At 37.1% G+C, this 20,859-nt stretch overlaps 1 protein-coding gene across 1 annotated transcript; it reads right to left on the bottom strand.

Annotated features, from left to right (window-relative positions):
• Window positions 1–2,953: 2,953 nt before the first annotated feature.
• Window positions 2,954–19,561, bottom strand: LOC117417396 (PDZ domain-containing protein GIPC1-like). Its single transcript, XM_034029536.3, has 6 exons — window positions 18,968–19,561; window positions 12,129–12,314; window positions 9,773–9,953; window positions 5,474–5,586; window positions 5,115–5,196; window positions 2,954–4,823 (listed from the first exon to the last, which is right to left on the bottom strand). The coding sequence occupies exons 1-6, from the start codon at window positions 19,253–19,255 to the stop codon at window positions 4,672–4,674; spliced, it is 1,002 nt and encodes a 333-aa protein (XP_033885427.1). The 5' UTR covers window positions 19,256–19,561; the 3' UTR covers window positions 2,954–4,671.
• Window positions 19,562–20,859: the final 1,298 nt, after the last annotated feature.

Below are 20,859 nucleotides of genomic sequence, written 5' to 3'. Positions count from 1 at the left end.
ACAGTCAGAGATGATTGAGAAATACAGGACAGTGTCAGTATTAAATGAAAATGCCAGCTGCTACCTTTTGAGCACATACAGTGTTTGTAGTTTGTAGTTAGGAACTAATTTTCGGTATTTTTATTTTTCATTCTGATGACTTTAATATAAAATGTCATTCCCTAGCTCTATGCATTGTATATATGTGCAGTTCTTTATTTACTTTGGCTGTTTCTTGCTAACAGAGTTCACTGAATTTGTTCACTGAAGGTTGTTAAAGAAAGCCATGCATGCCTTCAGGGTCTGTTAATGAGGGCACTATAACAATCACATGTCATTGCTTTTTGGCAACCTACAGTATACTGATGATTCTAAAAATCCTGGATCCTGAATGCTGCATAGGAAGATAGGGTTGGTAATGTAGGTGTTTTTACCCTTCTACCCTTCTATAAAGTTGTTTTCCAGTGCTATACATATCAACAGCAGTGGTGACAGCCTCTGAGATTTTATTATGAGCAAGTGAGACATAATAACATAAACAATAATATATTGGACACAGAGGCTACGGTGGTGTAACAGGCTGTGTTGCCCGTGCTACCAGTGATAATAGTCTGATGGCAGGAACTCCCAGCAGGTAGTCCACTTCACTCCAAAATCAACACAACGCTTGAGAAAGAGCCAGGAATTAATGTTAGGTCAGTGTTCAAGTCGGCACTGCACCGCACAAAATTCACACATTTTAAGTAAAAACAGAAACGGTCGAGCATCATGTTGGTAATGAGAAGGGCCTTTGCAAGCAGGAAACACAACAGGCTCACTTTATTATTATTTATTTATTTAGCAGACACCTTTATCCAAGGCAACTTACAGAGAATAGGGTGTGTGAACTATGCATCAGCTGCAGAGTCACTTACAACTACATCTCACCTGAAAGACAGAGCACAAGGAGGTTAAGTGACTTGCTCAGGGTCACACAATGAGTCAGTGGCTGAGGTGGGATTTGAACTGGGGACCTCCTGGTTACAAGTCCTTTTCTTTACCCACTGGACCACACAGCCTCCTAGCCCAGACATTCTCTGCACTGCAGTGGCTTTGTTCTGAGCTAAAGGAAGGCAATGTATTCTACCTAACACCTATTAGGTATTCTACCTAACACCTGAGCCATCAGCATTGAGGTGTCTACAATAATTGGTTTCATTCTAAAATCAAAACCGAGGAAATTCAATTAAGCAGCAGGCCTTTTCCAACAGGCAGCCAGGGCTGTTAAAAAGTTACACAAGAAAGAGATTTACTTCTGTACTAGACTTATAAATAAGCGGTGATAGTTCAGGGAAGCTCAGGGGTATGCATCTGCATGGTTCAGGATGCTATTAACTGAGGTGAGAATTATTACTCTTACAATATGTTCTCATGTTCACATCCCCAAGGCGTCTATTCAATGTGCTGTGGTAATGATAGAGATTTGCAATGTATCAGGAAACACCTTGACATTACATGATGTTACATTGGACACTTTCCACTTATTAGTGTCCTTATGTCATCTCTTAGCACACTGTCATTCCCAATGCATTCTGAAGATTTGGATCCCAGTTATAGTTTGCTAGATACCTCAAACACTGAGATCCTTTTATTCCGAACACTGTTCTAGTACGTTCCCAAGTGTACCCAATGTCCCCCACTCCATTGTGGTAATGCAATACTTTTTTTTTTTTTGTACATAAATGTAACATTAATATAGGTTAGTGAAGACTCTGTGCTCTCATTGTTGCTCAAATGATTTCAGTTCTAATAACACCTTTGGGGATAACATTGTTCCCCCCCCCCCCCCCCCGCTCCCCCCGCTCCCCCCGCTCCCCCCGCTCCCCCCGCTTTGGGGAAAAGCACAATTCTGTTCTGAAAACACATATATATATATAAACCATATGGAAATTACAGTAATATATTGATTTATACATATAAATTATTCCCCAAAAGTAACTTTGGGTTGATATATTATAGCCAAAATAATACAGTCTATACTGTATATTATAACGTAAAACAGATGCACAAATCATATTTTTATTAACTTTTTAAAATACAAATGGAAACATACCAGATTCCACTTCATTATATGGTTTGTTGAATTTGTTTCCGTCCATCCCAATATTCTCCCCAATATTTAGCTAAAAACTGAATTATTTGTACCATTCATTTAATTTTTGATATTAAAACTGATTAATTGCAGTTGTATATGAACTAAAAACGTATTAATAAAAGGGACTTAATCAAATGAGGTTTTATTTAAACATGGGGCTCAACCTTAGATAACAAAGCTATCCGCATACATTCTACTCCAGCCCACAATTAAAGGATGTAATGAAACAGAAAGAAAAACATGATCAGTAATTCAGAATAAAGCAAGCACTAGGAGAGCCATGTTTTGTCAACATAATCCCAGACCTGTGCCATTCATCACCTACAGAAAAAATACTACATCTTATTTTGAAGTTTGGTAATGGTTGAGGACATAGCACAGTCTAGCAAGTGTTGTACATTCAGCACTTACAAATGCCTTTACTTTAGTTTGCCAAATAGTCTTTTGGTGGTTGTTGATGACAACAGATTATGAAGCAGAGGAAAGGTACAAGTGGGGCAATTGATCAATAACCCATCCAACTGCCAAGATGTGTGTGACCCTACAACTCTTACAGTGCATGGGTCTCACTGTGCAACCCAAGTATGTTTAAACACAGCACAGGAATTTCAAATGTCCCATCTTATTGTAAGGTATCTGATGGCAATAATTAGTAAGTGACTGTTTTCAAGAACACATTTATTATTTTTTTGGTTAACTAAAAGAGACGAAAATCTATATATTAATAATATCTATTGTGTTTGGAAGGCGACGTAACAGAGTAAAGACAAGAAAAAATACATCCTTGGTCACAAAATATTCTACATAACAGTAAAAATGACTTTTCAATTTGATATATACTTTCATATATTTTAAATCTTTTTATTTTTTACACAAGACACAGCACATTTCTTTTACAATGTACATAAAACAGTTTCTGTCCAAAAGTCACACAATTTCTTAAATCCATTCTGGCATCATATCTATAGCATAAAATGAATCATTAGTCTTTTTTTCCTGTTCCGTTAATCTTTAGTGTCCCAATAATCAAAACTAAAGAGAAACATATTCATTTTCTAATTTTTATAGCCCGATCATCTTTAATTGATGCAGCAGCACATTATAAGGATTGATATTCAAACTTTAACTGGAATGACAACAAAATGAAAAACATAGCTACCATTGCACTACCTTTTAAAACATACATATTTCGATATATTTATATAAATGCAGATGCTATTTTGAAAACTGCTCGACTCACTGAATCTTCAAACAGTGAATTTGGCTACAACGATGCCCTTGCCTACTGTTTTGTTGCCACCTGAAAGCAACCCAGAGTAGAATGATTCTGATTCAACCGATTTGCTTGCTATCTCTATGTGAAAGCCTTGTAAGAAGAAAAGCTCATGAAGCATTGCAATTTTGGGATCCAGCAATAATCAAGGTACCGTTTGCAGATTTTACTGCAGAGTGCAAAACACTTCTTTTAATGTAATGCTTTACGAGTTAGTCATTGCAAAATACCAGGTGTAATACAACACATGTGTAAATCAGGCAAGCACTTTTACCCCATACATTTTTACAGTAATATATATATATATATATATATATATATATATATATATATATATATATATATATATATATATATATATATATATATATATATATATATATGTATATATATATATATATATATATAGAGTGAAATAAGCAGAGTGAAATCCTTAGGACTACAAAAATCAGATCCACAATAAAATACCCAGAACAAAGAATTACCATCCCCTTTATATATTCACACAAACTATCATGCAGCTGTATTCACTGGAAAAGTTACAAAAACAATTTACATCACATTAAAAACACATGTTACAGAAAGAACAAAAAAAAAAAAACAGGGACGAGTGAAGGTTTTCTTTTTAAAGCAGAGGGTCTTTAATTTATTGTACATCATTCCATTCTAATCTTAGAATCTGTTGTTCTATTTTGAATGCAGTTTTTTAAAGAATTGTTTAAAGGAATTCTTAATGGAATGTTATATTTCACTACAGTTTTCTGTAACCACACAATTAAGGCACAGGTCTGATACCCCAGACATATTGTTTTTATGGTTGTTATTACTTCAAATTACCACTGTGTGAATCATTAGAAAACAACGAATTGGTGCTCCGACACATGGATTACAAGAACATTGAGAGAAATGGTGGCACGTTCACTTTCACAGATACTTAAACTGACATCAATTATTTTCTGGCTGGTGGAAGAAGAAGGCTGCAATCAACACTTCCCTTGAATTATGGTAAGTGAATCATTTTTTTTTTTTTTCTATTATTTTTTCATTTCATTTCTATTAAAAAAAAAAAAAAGAAAAAAAACACAGTAAAAATGTAAGTACCCTGGATGAGCATTTCAAAAGTTAGCTAGTAATTTTTATTTATTTGTTTGTTTAAATATCACAACTGCATGTTTTCAGTACTTCAGCTACATAAAAATGTGTTCTCTAAATTAAAAAAAAAAAAAGTCATAATTTCCCACCCCCACCCCCAAACACTGATTCATTTAAATATTTCCAGTCAATGTTAAAACCGTCCCTCCTTTGCATCACCAATTGCTCCCCAGACATCAAAGACAAACTCGTCTGGGAATGCGAAGTCTCCAAGAGCTTCATCAAGTGCCATTGCAAACTCATCAGGGTTCTTCTTATCCTTTCCAACCTCCACCATGGTGGCAGCTGATCAACACCAGAAAAAAACACACAAAATTAGCCATCCAACCGAGTGCTTATAATCCTAAATGCAAGCATATTTGTTTTTATTTACAAAGGAAATAGTTTCACCCCTAATTACAATTAAGAACCAACGGCAGAATATGTATCAAGATTAAAATAAACTTTATTGACAAACGTTTCCACTAGAAGGCTTTCTTAATGTCATTCTGTGGTTCTCACAGTGGCTATTTATGCCTCTGGTTGTTACAGTGCATGTGTAAATAAAATAGTTCAAGCTTGTACATAGCAACCTACCTAATTCAGTGTCTCTGATTCCCATGTAACTCTCCAACAGATCATCCACCTTTTTGACAGCTTTTTCTTCAAATTCTGTCGGCTGAAATGTAATTACAAAAAATTAAGATTATATATACATATAACATACATGCATATATACATACATACAAGATACAGAGTAGTAAGAGATGCTGAATAGCTGCACACCTGACTTGTTCTAAGTACTGTTTTTTAAATGTTGAACACAATGTTGACCGCAATTCGTTTTGTAGCCAAATTGCACTTCTAGCCTTTTAAACTTCAAGGAAATTCTATAAATTGTTTCCAAAGAACCGGTTACCTACTACAGAACAATGGAAAATACACAAAATGCTTACTTCATCTTCCACTGTAGCAGGACCTTTGGACCTCAGTCTTAATGTCCCTCGCCCGGTGCCAATTTTAGCGTCTCCTCCCGTTTTCCCTCCTTTTGACCTCGGCTCAATCATTTCTATCATTTAAAATGCAAAAAAAAAAGAGAAAATAATTACAACAAAATCTTTTCATCAGTCAGCATTACTTATATTCCTAGGGTACAATAATTGAGTAAAGTAATATTAGCAATTACAAACCAGTCTATTAATCCTGCTCATGCCTAAATAAGACTCCTTTCGATTTATTGTTTAATAACGATATAACGTATTTTATTGTCATATGATTACACTGTTAATTCCACTAGATCTTATCCTAAAGTTGTATCTGTGGTTACTGGAATGCCTGGGTTTGCTATGGCCTATAACAGACATAAACAGCTTAAATGTTTCACTGCTATGGATGCATTGGATCTACAGTACAGTATATCCACAAAGAAACTGTTCACCCATCTTCACATATAAAGGTTGTGATGATCAGAACATTTGGTTTACTGTGCTAGCACTAATGCTAGAATTGTATTGGTGCAAGGGAAAAAAAAATAAAGACCAGCAATCATCTGTTTGATGCTCTAAATCTCCTCTCTGAACAAGACGTATCAATTTATTTTAATTTAGCAGAAATCTTTAGGAAAACATTTACTGGTAAAGGCTAGCTTATTTAACTAGGTCTTCCCCCCTACTAAACCCATGGGAGAAAATGGGGTCTGCCTGCATGGTTACTGCAAATATAAATTTAGCTAATTATGAAGATGCTAATCACAGTACCACGCGGAGTATTGACGGCTATTTATTTCGTATTATTTGTGGAGAAATGACCACAGCTGTAGCTACTAGAGAATTGTTTCTCAACAGTAACAAGAGAAACATATTTTACATCTAGATTCTGTGTCTCACTGAAGATGTCTTTGTGTTGTTGATCTTATTTTTTTTTTTTTAATAAAGCCCATCCTATGCCGTTCTATTTTCTCTTAAATGGCAGGACCCGATCCTAAATGCAAATATGGAAGAAACTCATGTAACTGAGCCTGATGTAAGGAGTGGGAACAACCCCATCATTCTTTACAAATAAGACTCGTAAGAATGATCTGCAATTAGATGTAATTCTTCACACAGCTGCAACACAGTTGTAATGTGCAGCTCAGTAAAACTTGTTAAACTCCTGGAAAATGTCTCCAAATGATTGGAATACCTTCACGGAACAGAGAAGTGCCTTCACACTGTTATTTGGGTGCAATCAGGTTTTTTGTAACCGAGGCAGGTGCAGAGGTGAGTTACAGAGACTGGGGAGTTTGAATTGCCTAATCGTAATGCCAGCTCTGGAGAAACAGACATGTAGGTACCAAGAATATATTATAGTTAGAACAGGTATATGCAAAACTTCAATAGCTGGAATGTAACATTTTTGGTTCTTTAGATTTAATCAGATCTTAACATTAGGCAGTGTTTTTTTTAAATAATACAAGGACCCAATAAGCTCAGCTTCACTAAATACTATTTAAAAAAAGAAAAATTGGCTTTGTAACAGAAAAAAAATAATCTAAATTCTTCTAAATCATAAAGCTGCTTTTCTTGTACAATCACAACTGAGCTCCTACCACCCCCCAAAGTGAGCTCTAGAGTGCTCTCCAAATACAAGCCAAAACCCAGATCAGAGTCATGAGATCAGAATGAAATGACATGACAGGTCCCTACTCAGTAAATGCTGGTTTCATCTGGATAACTGCTTCAAGTCATTTTCACCTGCCAAGAGCGATTTGAAATTATCTGAAGAGTTTGGTTACTATTTAGCACAGCTGATGATGCTCATTACATTTTACAGTAAAGGGATTGAAACCTTCCCTGCTCTGGAGAAATGAAAGCACTTTTGGGCTGCATTGTAAGCTATCTGAATACATTACATGCACAGATCCACAGGCTTTGATTCTAATCGAACTTGGCACCCATATGCAGACATGGCAGGGGTCAGCCTGCTTACTTTTGTGATCTTGAAGTATATATTTGGATCAAATTAAGACACCAAGGGGTCTATTTTACTGACCTCTACTGGGGCACATGTAAAAATATAAAACTGACCTTATTTCACTGTATTTCTATTGTATGTAGAGAGTGCTAACTCAGATCATATATCTTGTGAGTCAAAGCCATTTGCTATCCAATTAGTCTGTGTGCCACAGAGTATATTATACTAAATTAAAACATAAATTATTCCTATCTAAATGTATACCACGTTGAGAGACAGGAATGAACCAACAAACACATTTCCAGTGGAGGAATGAATGAAATATTCATTGTGTTAGTCAGCCTGCTACACTGCATAACCTTTCCTTCAGCTAGACTTCACAACAAAATAAATACATTTGTTTTAACAATCCTAGCCTTTTATGAAATTGCTGTGTGAAAAGCAATTCATACAATTTCTGTTACTTTGAGTACACAGTAAAGTCAAGACTTCCTGGACACAGAATATAGTATTCAGAGGCCATTTTTATTTTCACATCTGCCTAATTTCTTTTAGCAAATCACAGTAATATTCTGCTGAAAGACATGGCAATAAAATGTATACATTTAAAAACACAGTTGACTGAATTAGAAATGATGTATTGGAAAAATGGAAAACAGCTAACTGAAGATATTGTTTGCGTTAGAGAAAAGAAATCAATTGCTCTCTGCTTCAGAACGAACACGTACCTCACTTTGCAACCCCAGTTCACAACCCTTGTTAATTTGATACCAGCAATGGTACATTCTGATCAATTATGGCTGATAGAGAGACATAGCAATATAATGAAGTTGCTATCTGCAAACACTGTTAACCCCATTTAGATTCAGAACGCAAACTGCTTTCAAGTGCCAACAGCAATAAGAAATATGGGAGCCACCTGTGGGATGCCATTACTGGATATACTGCAGTAACGCTCCCATGCCCTCAGGATTTAATGAGAGGCATTGTGACAGGGATGGCTGAGTGGTGACGTCAAGCCAGAAGCAGGAACTGAAAACTCAGGTAAGTTGGGGTCAAACGTGTACTGCGGCACTATTTTTATTAAAAAAATTAAAATAAAATATTTTAAAACAAAAAAAAACACTGCTCACAGAGTAAAAAATAAATATTCAAACAAAACGAAATCATGAACACTAAACAATATAGGTCAGGCTGGGCAATCGCCTTCACTGTTCATATATTTAGTTTTACTTTCAGACTCTCTCCACTCGCTCTTTCTCGATCCAAAATACTCCACTACTCTCCACCCTGAGCAGGGTTTTTATATGGGTGACCGTCTCCCGAGTAGCAACAAATTAATCAATTAATTAACTGTGGAGATGGCCACCTTCTGCATGGGGTTTTCATGTGGATGGGGCTTCCACTCTGCCAAACACTAATAAAATACACGGCTTTCACCATTATATAGATAGATAGATAGATAGATAGATAGATAGATAGATAGATAGATAGAAATAAATCATAATGCAAAATAATGCAAACACAAAATATACATACAAAATAATAAACTACACAGGGGCGGAGGGGTACCCTGTTCTTAAATAAATAAACAATGCTTTATATCAGCAAGGCTTTGCCCTGCCCCCCGCAGGGCTCCTAGTCCTGTCACAGACATATAACAAGAACTGTAAATTGGTATGATAACTGTGCATACTGTGACTAACAGGGATACAACAGCAGTGAAATCTAATGACAAAAAGATCTTGTATTTTTCTGTTTTTTTTTTTTTCTTGAACTTGTACCTACTCCTTTCCTAATGTTCCTTAGTACCCCTTGCTTGATGTTTCAGTGTTACGCTAGGAGTCAGTGGAAAGTGATTGTTCGAATTGCCTTTAATAGGGCAAACTCATTTGTATTTTCTGTGCATTTTATGTTATCTCAAGTCCAATGCACCGCCTCTACCCCCCTCCACCCCACCCCATGAAAACATGCAAACAATGTAATCACACCCAAATCCTTAATTGTTCTCAATGCTTACAGAGATGATGACAAGGAACTTAAGAACTCTCAGAATTACAGCATTTAATAAATTAAAAGCAGATTATCCTCGTTTAAAATTGTACAATAAAATAATGTATTTTGGTGGCAATAGAGATTTAAGGTATTATTTAGAATACTTGGGTCTAGCACCACCTACTGGCTCATCTCTGTTATAAATGGGGCATATGCCATTCTTCTCTTTCAGATTGACAGGCATTTTTTCTTTCTTTTTTTTTTGCATTTCTGTGCCAAAGTTTATTTCCCACTAAAGTGCAACTTACCGAATGCTTTTGTTGGCTCCACAAGCTTTAATGTAAACGCCTTTCCCTTCTGCAGCTCTTTCAGCATCTTGGCCACCTCATAATGCCGGGTGCCGACAATATTCTTCCCATTTATACACTCTATGTGGTCCCCAACACCGATTACTTTGACTTTGTCCACTACGCTCTCTTCCTTGATGCGCTGCAGAACACAAAGAACACAGGAATGCCATTAGTGTAACAAAACATTACTGACCCACGTGACTCAACAGAAATTGTCTGATTACTGGGTGATCAGATCAGATTTAGGCTGCTAGATCGCCCTCTGGTGTTCAACATGAGCAATGCAAATAAATAAATAAGTCTGTAACAAACTTCTCTGCCAAGGATTGAACACAGTAACAATGAAAAGCAGCTCCCCAAAAATATACATCCACAGAATGTAGAATAGCACCACTGAACACGTGGTTTCTAGGATCTTCCTCAGCTACCAAATATTACTTTCATGAAAACTGTGACCTACAATAACAGTGCAGTCAAAACCTTTTAAAAGAGTAACAAGTGGAGTTACTATTAACCTGGCAAAATAAGCATTAAAACAAACAATCAAAAAAGAAATGTAAAATATGAAATCTGCTTCCCAAAGTCGAGATACGGTACATCTGCAAATACACAACATTACTTTCATCAGAAGAAGGAAGTCTAGTTAAGAAACGCAGGGATAAATAGGGAAACATCGACCTGCATTTCCCATTGAAATATCTTAACCCCAACAGCAGGACCTTGGACCTAGTTATTTTGAGCCGTATTCGTCTGTGTTATCTGTATAAAATTCCTTCATCAGGAACGTCTGATGGAGTTGAAATTGCAGGATAGGACAACAAGGACAGCTTGCTTTCTCTTCTATAGCTGCATTCCACACATGGAAGGAGCCCCAAAAACATTCTAATGAAGTTACTTCAGCGTCTCTTTTGATTAACGCATCCTTGTATATGCAACTACAGTATATCACTGAATTTACATTTCAATGTCCTCCCTAACGGCCCTGTAAATATTCAGCATACACATTTAAATTCAAGTAATGGGCTAGACATTTGTGCTTTCCTTAACAAAAGCAAAGCACACCACGTGGCACTGTAACCACACACAGTGGAAAGATGTTATTCAAACACTATGCAAATGTAAGGGCAAGACAAAACCTGCAAGAGATCAGCCAATGAGCAAGTTACCAGCAAGTCAAACTATCAGTCAGCAGCACAGGAGGGTGCTCAACCAGATGATTTTGAAGAGGATTACAATTCTGTAGATAAATCCAAGTAAACATGGCTCCACATTTATGTATAGTTGTATTAATCCAGAAAGAATACTTTGTGCAGGATTTTAATCTTAATGAGATTGCATAGATTGATAATGATGAGCTTTAATCATCACTGCCACCATTACAATAGGACCTTGCATCTCTTGAGAAATTACCATTTTGCATTTATGCACTCTTCCAAGTCTACAAAGTATTTATAAAGAACAAATACAGCTCACTGCTGTATAAACACAAAGGGCTATTCAAATATTAGCTTGTTCCACGATGCTGGTGAAGCGCTGCAGCAGTGCCTGACACTACTTCATACTCACTACATTTCCATAATGAGAGGCGTGTGCTCCCAGCTCTACTGGTACTGTACTCCCAAGCTACACAGACACTGACACCTCTCATGGCAAGCTGAGGCTACAATGCTATGGACTAGGGTTCATGACGGATCTGATTTCATTATGGATTAATCTGATCCTGTTTAAAATAAACGGGTGTAATAGTTACATATTTGATTTGACATTGCATTTAGGTTAGGCTTTTCACCAACTCTTGCTTAATAGAAAAATATTTTGCATATATATCTGTGCACACAGTGTGTTATGACTTTCCTCTATAATGCAACAGTACCCATTACTGTACTGTACTGTACTGTAGAATTACAGGCTCTAGGTGTTACTGGCTATTTGTCAAAAAAAGTGCTTCTTTATTACAACCTTATAATGTCAATGCGATTGTAGGGGGGCATAGGCTGGGTGTGAACCATTGCCAAGGCACTCCCCAAGCAAGCTTTATAACCACTTTACTAAAGCTGTAGAGCCTGTAACCTCTTAACCTTTCGGAATCTGTAACACTGCACCTTCCACAAGTGAAATAGCATTATGGGGTAAATATGAGCATTTCAATTGGTTCAACGGTTAATGCTCTATTTTGTGCTCTCTGCATTCAACAGATATCTGATTCATAGTGAAGCACCGTGTCGTAACTCTTGCTGGTGCACTGGGTGTGATGGAAAACACTTGAAAACTTGCCCACCCTTAAGCCTGTTTAATAGACCTCAAAATCACTTACCTTTATGAATGCATATCCAGCCCCATTGTCTGTGATGGTGAGCCCCAAGGCGTCTTCAGATTTGAAGACTTCCACCTCTTTTTTAATCCCTTTAGTGTGTGCAAATATAAAGTCTTCCAGGCCGATCTGTCCTCCCAGGAGTTTGTCCATGTCAATTTTATGTGTATTCAACGTGCAGAACAAGATCTGTTAAAAATAAAACAAAAATTATATATATTAGAAAACAAAATTAGAAAAAAAGGACTGCAAACAAGAACCAAGAACTTCTTTGGTATTTTTCTGTCTGTTTTGGGTGTAGCCAGCACAAAAAAATATCCCAAAATGGTGCCAAAGGGCTAATCTGCTATATGAAAAGGTTCACCGGATATGAATTAGTTCTCAAAAAAACTCACTCCCCTAAGCCTACTGTATATAAAGACAGTAACAGCAATGTACAGAAATACACTGGGTATACTCTTGTAGTGTTTTTACCCCCTTTAACAGATCTCACACTGCCCTTTTTCTTTTTATCATATGAAGTACAGTATATAACACATCAGGAGGTTTATTCTGTACAAGTCTGAAACTAGGGAACCAGTGTGATCTCTAAAATAAAACTCAAACCTAGAATCTTGAGAACCGTCAATGACCCGTTTCAAATAACATGATAAGCACAGTTCTATTTTTTCAAGTCCTTTCCAGTTGGGGACCTATATTAAAATGACGAAGAAGGAGGAAGCAGCAGTCAGTATCACATACAGTAATCTTATCAAGACCTACCAGGCAAGCGTAATGCTTCAAGAAACTGACAACTATTTTTGTCTGTGTGCCTAAAATATGTGACAGCAGATGATTTAATACAGAATATATGGCAGGTTTTCAATTGGTTCATGAACTGTTGATCCAGTTTAGAAACAGTCCAAAATTCCAGGACATGGCCCTGGGAATGCCTGGTTAATAACCTATATAAAGGCATGAATTACTAACCCTTTTATTCCCAGGAATCTCTCATTTAGCAATACATTCCTCAGATTTCCATCCTAGTTTCTCTAGCTCTGACAGAGTTTTCATTTCTCTACAGAGAGGGAGCCTATAAACGTAGAATGTAGTCTAATGAGAGTCACAGAAAGTGAGAGCAACAACTGAACAGGACTGGTTCATTGCTGTGGTAGCCACTCCGTTTCAAACCATGTGCTTAGTGGGAAAATGTTTGAGCTAAATTGTTGTTTACATGTTTAAATACTTGTCACTTTTCAATTTTGAACAGGTACAATGTGCATACCTCAATATTAAAGAAACAAACAACTAATATAACAGTACGAGCCTCGATTCATCAGAGCACGTCAGGTCCACGCATGGTCCTACCCAGAAGAGAGGATTATATAATTGGGTCTGTGTTACAAGAGCTAGTAAGACTGCACTTCTTAGATTTTCTGTGTTTTTAGTATCGCCTGGAAGTGATCTGTTCCACAATGACACTAGTTTCACACCTTTCAATACATGAAACTGGCAGCACAACAGAAATGTGATAGGCAGGAACATGATACATTGTTACCCCCCTCCGCCCCATTTAAACCATCAGCTAAGTGGCATGAATAGTAAGCGCCAAACACTTTCTATCCACGAGTCAATTTCTCTTAGTTACCCTTTGGGATCACAAGTCACTATTAACAATACATTATTAAACACAGCACTTAATAATCAGGATTATACATACTTTGCATGTCATTAAGGCTCTTTTTCTTCTTATTAATCCAAATCTGTCATGTGCACGCATTTGTTTTTTTTAATAAAACATTTTAAAAGTTATCCACAGCAGATATCCAGCTGTGTAATACAATGGAGGGGGAAAAGCCAGACAATGAGCCCAGTGTGCAGTCAGGTCCAAACTTGACCAAATCTTTCAGGTTACCCAAAACTAACAGCTAATCATTGCTATTGTAAGCAAGTGAGAGAGCCCCTTTACCATTAAAAACACCCAACTTCTGAACTGGAATGAATCATGTTAACTGTGCTGTATATCACGATTCAACAGAACAAAATACTACCCCTTAAATAAAATAAAACGTTAAAAGATATCATAAATGTACTCCGAATTATGAATTTGAATTATTAGACTATATTTTGAAAACAAGAGATTTTTTGGTAGGACTCGGACTCAAAGCTTCAAGACTCTGTCTGCCTCTAAAGCAGCATCCTTTGCTCTGCAGAGGTTGAAGGGTTATGTTGGAGAGGTGGAATTTGACCCTGTGACCTTGCCAAATCTCCCTATGACTTCACCTCCACATTCCAGAATAAGAATCAGACAGTGGTACAGTTCCTAATGTTAGTGCAACTGCAAGAAGGTCCATCAGTAGAAAATATGCACAAAGGTTATTAAAAATAAAATGTGTCCTCAAAATACATTGAACCTTACCAGTAGTGGGAATTGTTTTTATTGTGTTTAAAAATGAAATACTATTTTAAAACAAGTGTAGCTTCTGAATTTTCATGCTGTGCCTATTTACTGTACAAACTAGAGAGTAAAATGTACAGGATTTCTGCTTGAGTTTAATGAGGCAACAGGATCTGAATATAGATACGTTGACAAGTACAAACAAGACCCTGGAGTTAGAACTACAAAAAAAAAAAAAAAAAAAATTGAAGCAGTCAAACACCAGCCTTCATTAAAAGTCCACACTCACACAAAGCAAAGCACGTCATTGCTTCTGTCTTGCACAAAAAGGGACACAGCTCTAGTAATTCACAGTAACTCCCGGAAGATCTCTAAAATCACATTTCTTAACCCAGGAAAGCATCCTGCCTACCCAACCCCCAACCACAATTACTTAAACTCAGCCACACACATCTGTAACCAGTGAAACTTTGGTTAACCTCAAGCCATCAAAAAAGCCATCTTTACAATACATTACATGACACAGAACAGTGAAGCATCTGGCAACACCACACTTTTTCACTGGTCTGCACTACAGCATGTATAATTAAATTGAAGTGTGGAAACAATTACTGTACACTACATCCTAAATAATGAAACGCTTAGCTAAAAAGGTTAATAATATCAAGGATATAAATGTATAATAATATGCATATACATTGCATTGTCACTAATAGTGCAAAGTTACATTTTCTTCAAGGAATACTACTATTTGGTATAAATCTAAAAAGAAACTACTCAGAACCAGAAATGAACTGATCCTTCCTGCAGCCAAGTTTTTTTGTTTTTGGTTTTTTGTTTGCGTTTCTGCACCTGCATCAAAGCAGGGCCCTACTGTTTATGTCAAACCATCTTATAACCACACCTTATACATTCTGCTGCTGCAATCAGAAAAAAGAAGCCTTTGCTCCCTGAGTGCTAGAATATATGCAAGGTGACATGCCTTACAGTTGAGGCAATTTTTAAACCGAATTGTACCTTTTAACTTTATTAACTTCCCAGCTAAACTTAATGAAAAAAACATGTAGGTTCCCAAAAACATTATTATCTCCTTTGTTCCTCCCATAAAAGATTATTTCCCAGGAAATATTTTAGGAATGCTCTTAAATCCTTCCACATGGTACAAACTGGGTGGGTACTGGGTGCTGCTTTAGTAGATAACCCTCCATTTCACACGACGGTGGATTCCTTTCTTCCATATCTCCTGGTGAGGTTGCTGAAGCCCACACAGGCGTAGATGCAAGATGCTCACAAAGCTGCTGTGTCATTGCATTTTAACAGAGAAAGAGCTGTTTTTGTTGCTCTATGGCATCCAAGCAAAGGAGCATTTGCGTGTTATTTCTTTACCAAAGCAAGAGAAAACGGAAGGGGTACGGCCTGGAAAGGTGCTGCCTGGAAGTTGTCTGTTCCACAATGACACTAATCCTAAAATTGATTTCACACATTTCGATACATGAAGCTGGCAGCATAACAGAAATGTGATAGGCAGGAATATGATACACTGTTACCCAATTTAAACCATCAGCTAAGTGGCATGAACAGTAAAAGCCAAACATAGAACTTTCTGGCCAGGCACAATATTGACTTATAAAATAAAAAAGAAAATATCATTAAAAAAGGCATTTATAAAACTGTTTTAACGTTGATAGTCACTGTGTGAAAAGGCTTACTGACAATACTTTTAAAAAAATGGCTGAACCCAATGATTTTCCAATGAACCGTACTTTACATCTACAGCATCCTGTGCTCAGGGGAATCCTTCCCAAAGTTTATCCTGCACATATTTGAGGCAGGATGTGAGGGATTCCCCATGTCCATTCCCCAGGGCAGCAGTGTGGAGTAGTGGTTAGGGCTCTGGACTCTTGACCGGAGGGTCGTGGGTTCAATCCCCAGTGAGGGACACTGCTGCTGTACCCTTGAGCAAGGTACTTTACCTAGATTGCTCCAGTAAAAAAAAAACCCAACTGTATAAATGGATAATTGTATGTAAAAAATAATGTGATATATGAAATAATGTATAATGTGATATCTTGTAACAATTGTAAGTCGCCCTGGATAAGGGCGTCGGCTAAGAAATAAATAATAATAATAATAATGTCTGCTCTTGGGGCTCTGGAACCTCTGCCTGGTCAGTGGAGGCCCTTTTACACTCATTGCTTTGAGAGGAAATGATTAAACTGTTATGCCTGTCAGGGAGTGTCATGGGAAAACACACACACACACGCACACGCACACATATTTGACTTTATATTTACCATTTAGGCAATTACACACCTCCGTTTGCATACACTGCAATCCTCATTTTTGAAAGTGATCCAGTGATGAACAAAGGTATGGCTCCACCATACATACTTACTGGACATGTCATTAACCCCTTAACCTCCAATCATTCTGACACAGTAATATATCCATATTTCAATTATATAATCACATCAATCTGCAAAGCATCTCGTCTACTGCTCCAGGTAGTGAATAATGTATCGGTTACAGTGTGTATAAAGGAATTACTGCTAAAAAGCAAAAACAAGAAGAGCGATGCGAAGATATAACATGGTGCTGATACATCATCTAAAATGCAGCGCACCAAACAACACAAGCAGATTACAAGTTTGGTTTATTTGGATAGTTTTACCCTTTAATCAGTCATTTTATTTCTGCGTGCATTTTTAATTGCCTGAATAGACAAAAGATAGCTCAGAGAAAGATAGTTAGATCAGTAGCTCGGATACCCTGCCAATTCAGTCTAAGCTTTTACGCAACAGTAAACCTACAGAAACACCTTCGGAGAAGATTGTGCCTCTGTTCACGTGGAACTTATTTTTGGTTGTGATCCAGTTTCATAACTAGCCACCCAGGAGGCAGCTGTATACCTTACAGGCCTAAGAAAAAAAAACAGCAAACACTAATGCAACTACATTTTGAGACAGACTTTTAATGCACTACCCCTATCAGTGTTTCCTGTACAACTGAATCAGTATAACAAAAGGCACCGTAAACACAGACTATCCCCTTTTGTTTTCTGCTTGACAGATGACAAAAAGGACATTAGGCAACAAATGTTTGTAATCTACTAAAACAGACTTCAGTGGCCCTAGCTGGCTTTTTTTTTTTAAAGCCGATTATGATCAATTACATTGAGTTTGTAGTTCACAAAACCCTTTTCAACTGTTTTTGACAAGCTTATAAGTTCATTATCAGTTTTCTTAGAACTGTTTAATAGAATGTTATCAAAAACACTTCTTATTTAAACATTCCTTAAAACAGTTCTTTCTTTTATGACAGGGCCCCAGATTCTGTATTGCATTTGTTGACTGTAATCAGCACACTGAAATGGTTTTAGTGAGAGAGTCCGGGCAATGACAGAGGCATTAAAAATCCATACAACCCACAGCAATTTTCAATAAACACATGACAAAAAATAAGTCACCTGACATGTTGCACATTTTGGGGATATTTTAGGATACAATTTTAGGCTAGAACACCCACTTTTTGTCAAAATTATTAGCCGATAAAAGCCAATTAAATGGAAAGGAAAATGTTTGCTAGACAGCATACGCAGCATAAATACTGGCACTATAATTTTTATAAATGGCACCATAAATAAGGTTCTATAAAATGCCAGTAAACAGAGAAAACAAAGCTTTATGAATCCAACCAATAGGCAACTAAACCCATTAACAACAAAATGGCTGAATTGCTTAGTCAGATTCTACTTGTTAAACAGTAACAATAAAAATTAAACACAATTCTTAACTGGCTAACATGACCGGTCAACTGGAAAAATCGACCTTGCTCTTTTGTGTTTACCAGTACTTCATGTTTCAAATTACTGTCTAATTATTCATATACAGTAATCTGCTCATTTTTATATATTTGTATCTGTCCTATTTAAAAATTCACTAAGAAACGTAGGGCATTTTGCAAGACGGACCTGACCACGTATATAAATTATATCTGTGTACGGGTTCTATGACTGGAGTACCTGAGATGAAACCAACCGATACAAAGTGAAGACAGCACACCTTGCTTGATCTGCCTGAGGCACATTTTCAAACAGGTTCTTCTACCGCACACTAGACCGACCCGACTAGCAAAATCCATCGGTATAGTATCGTGTCGCGTCGGTGTCAGTTTCAGCCGCACACAAAACCTACGCGATACCGACACAACCAAATCGGGTCGGTGTCTCATCGGGTCGGTCTAGTGTGCGGTGGCCTCAATGCGTACCAACTTTTTCCTTCGATAGAACACAAAATAAAAACATAACATCTAAGAACCCAAGACAAAACGTAGATGTCATTTGCGCACTTTACAAACAGCATGCGCCGAATGGAATTACACATATAAATAATAAAAAAATAAATAATTTTATATATATATAACACACACGTGAAACCGTTCATATTGTTGACAAGTTATACTTTACCTCCGAGACAGATAAGTTAAAAACGTCAGCTATTTTCCCATAGAGCTCTTTGACGTTGGTGAACCCCTCGATCCTGCCTGTGGGGCTGCCGTGTGCCAGCTGCGTGTGGAACACCAGTTTGGGGCGCAGGTTGACAGGCGGAGGAGGCAGACCACCTCCATTACTAGTTGCGGCTTTGTTTGTGCTTCTCCCGGCTAATCCTGCCCTCTCTCCAAGCTCCTCGTTTTCAACCAATTTCGAGTTCTCCTTCGACTTGGGCTTCTTTTTCCCTCTGAGCCCCAGGGGCATTTTTGTTTTCTTTAGTTAACTTCGGAAGAGATAAAAACAAAATTGAAAAATATTCCTTTTTATATTAATTAACCTGCTAAAGTTGTTTTTACTTCCTTCTCCTATTAGTTCGACTTTGTTCTGACAACACCAGTTTGCAAAGTACAACTATTCAATATTCAACAGGTACAGCAGCCAATGGGAGCGAGCTTCCCGTTTCGTCTGTGTGCTAGAAATTGCTCTGAAATAGGCTACAATGGGCTGGGAACCATGGCTACACTGTTGCAATGTAGTGCGCACGCAGGCGTAGAGGGGTGAAGCAGTCAGGGAACAGGTTTGCTACCAAAGACGTCATCTCCGAACGTCCGTACCTGTCTCAGGTGATATTACTTCGTTAAAGAAACAGTGTTCTTTTTTTTATATCTGTCTCAGAGTTTAATGCTACAGGACCCCTTCCAATCTGTTTACTAACATTCTTACAAACTCAGGCTTTTGAAGTTATTCCTCAAACGAAAACCGGTGTAAACCACGCTGAACTCAAGGCATATACTACCTTTTGTGAAACCAGCTGACTAGTTAAAGCACAGTTTAGTTCCTCAGGATGTTGAGGATAAAGGAGAAGGTGCTAGGAGGAACAATCACCAAAATCCTTCCCACTTTAGAACTCATTTTAAAGCCTTGGTTATCACTCCTAAAGTTCAGACTGATTTATTGACTGCTTTCATCCTTTAATCTCTCATCACTGAATACCTTGTTGGGTAAGAAAACAAATGCCTATATAGTAGATACATATTCTGAATTCTTTCACTGTTAAACACTCTTCTAAACATAGATTTGTCAATTATATATACATAAGTATCTTACCGATCTTGATTGAAGTACAATTTCATTTGCCAGAGAAAACTGGACTGATTTTCATTGTAACCCTCCAGCAGAGCATTACACATATACAAGCTTTTTACTGTAGAATGAAATAGATGAGCAGAAACAGGTGTGTTCCATATATTGACATTCTCAAGTTTAATTCAAAAGCTCTTCCTTTGAAACACAGCCACAGATATGCAAATAATTTCAGCTTTTAATTTGTGGGTAAAGCCCAAAAGTTCAAAGAAATGTGAAAAATATTTAGGTACACCAGCTTTTCTAATCTCAGCTGAGTTTATATTGCCTCGTGCTGTATATTACAATAGTAACTCAACTGGAAGTGTATTCATGAATTTGCTTACAGCCTGATAATATTTAAAACAGGACTTTGTACCAGAATGGGGTTTGCATTGTTTATAAAGTTGCCATAGCAAGATAATTATATTGACTGACCTTTTCCACACTGCGCTATTAATAGAGGCTTCCAGCATTTAAAACATGATTACATCATGCCTGTATTTACCACGATATAAGCCACAGTCACTGCAATACCAGACTGCTAAGAAAAGGGCCACATGTTTCAAAGCAGAGCCCAAGCTAGAAATGATGTAGGTACAATAGTTAAACACATTGTTTAAGGGAACTATTAGTTCAGCACAGTAGCCACACTGTGAGTCAGTTTATATGCATACAGTAGATTGGCACACTTTCTATGTCATGATGTTTACAGTCTCAATGGATGTAAAATAAGAGCAGAACAT

The sequence above is a fragment of the Acipenser ruthenus genome, chromosome 12, assembly GCF_902713425.1.
Source record: "Acipenser ruthenus chromosome 12, fAciRut3.2 maternal haplotype, whole genome shotgun sequence".
Classification (NCBI taxonomy): domain Eukaryota; kingdom Metazoa; phylum Chordata; class Actinopteri; order Acipenseriformes; family Acipenseridae; genus Acipenser; species Acipenser ruthenus.
The sequence above is the reverse complement of the archived record's forward strand: the minus strand, read 5'-3'. Positions and strand labels throughout refer to the sequence as shown.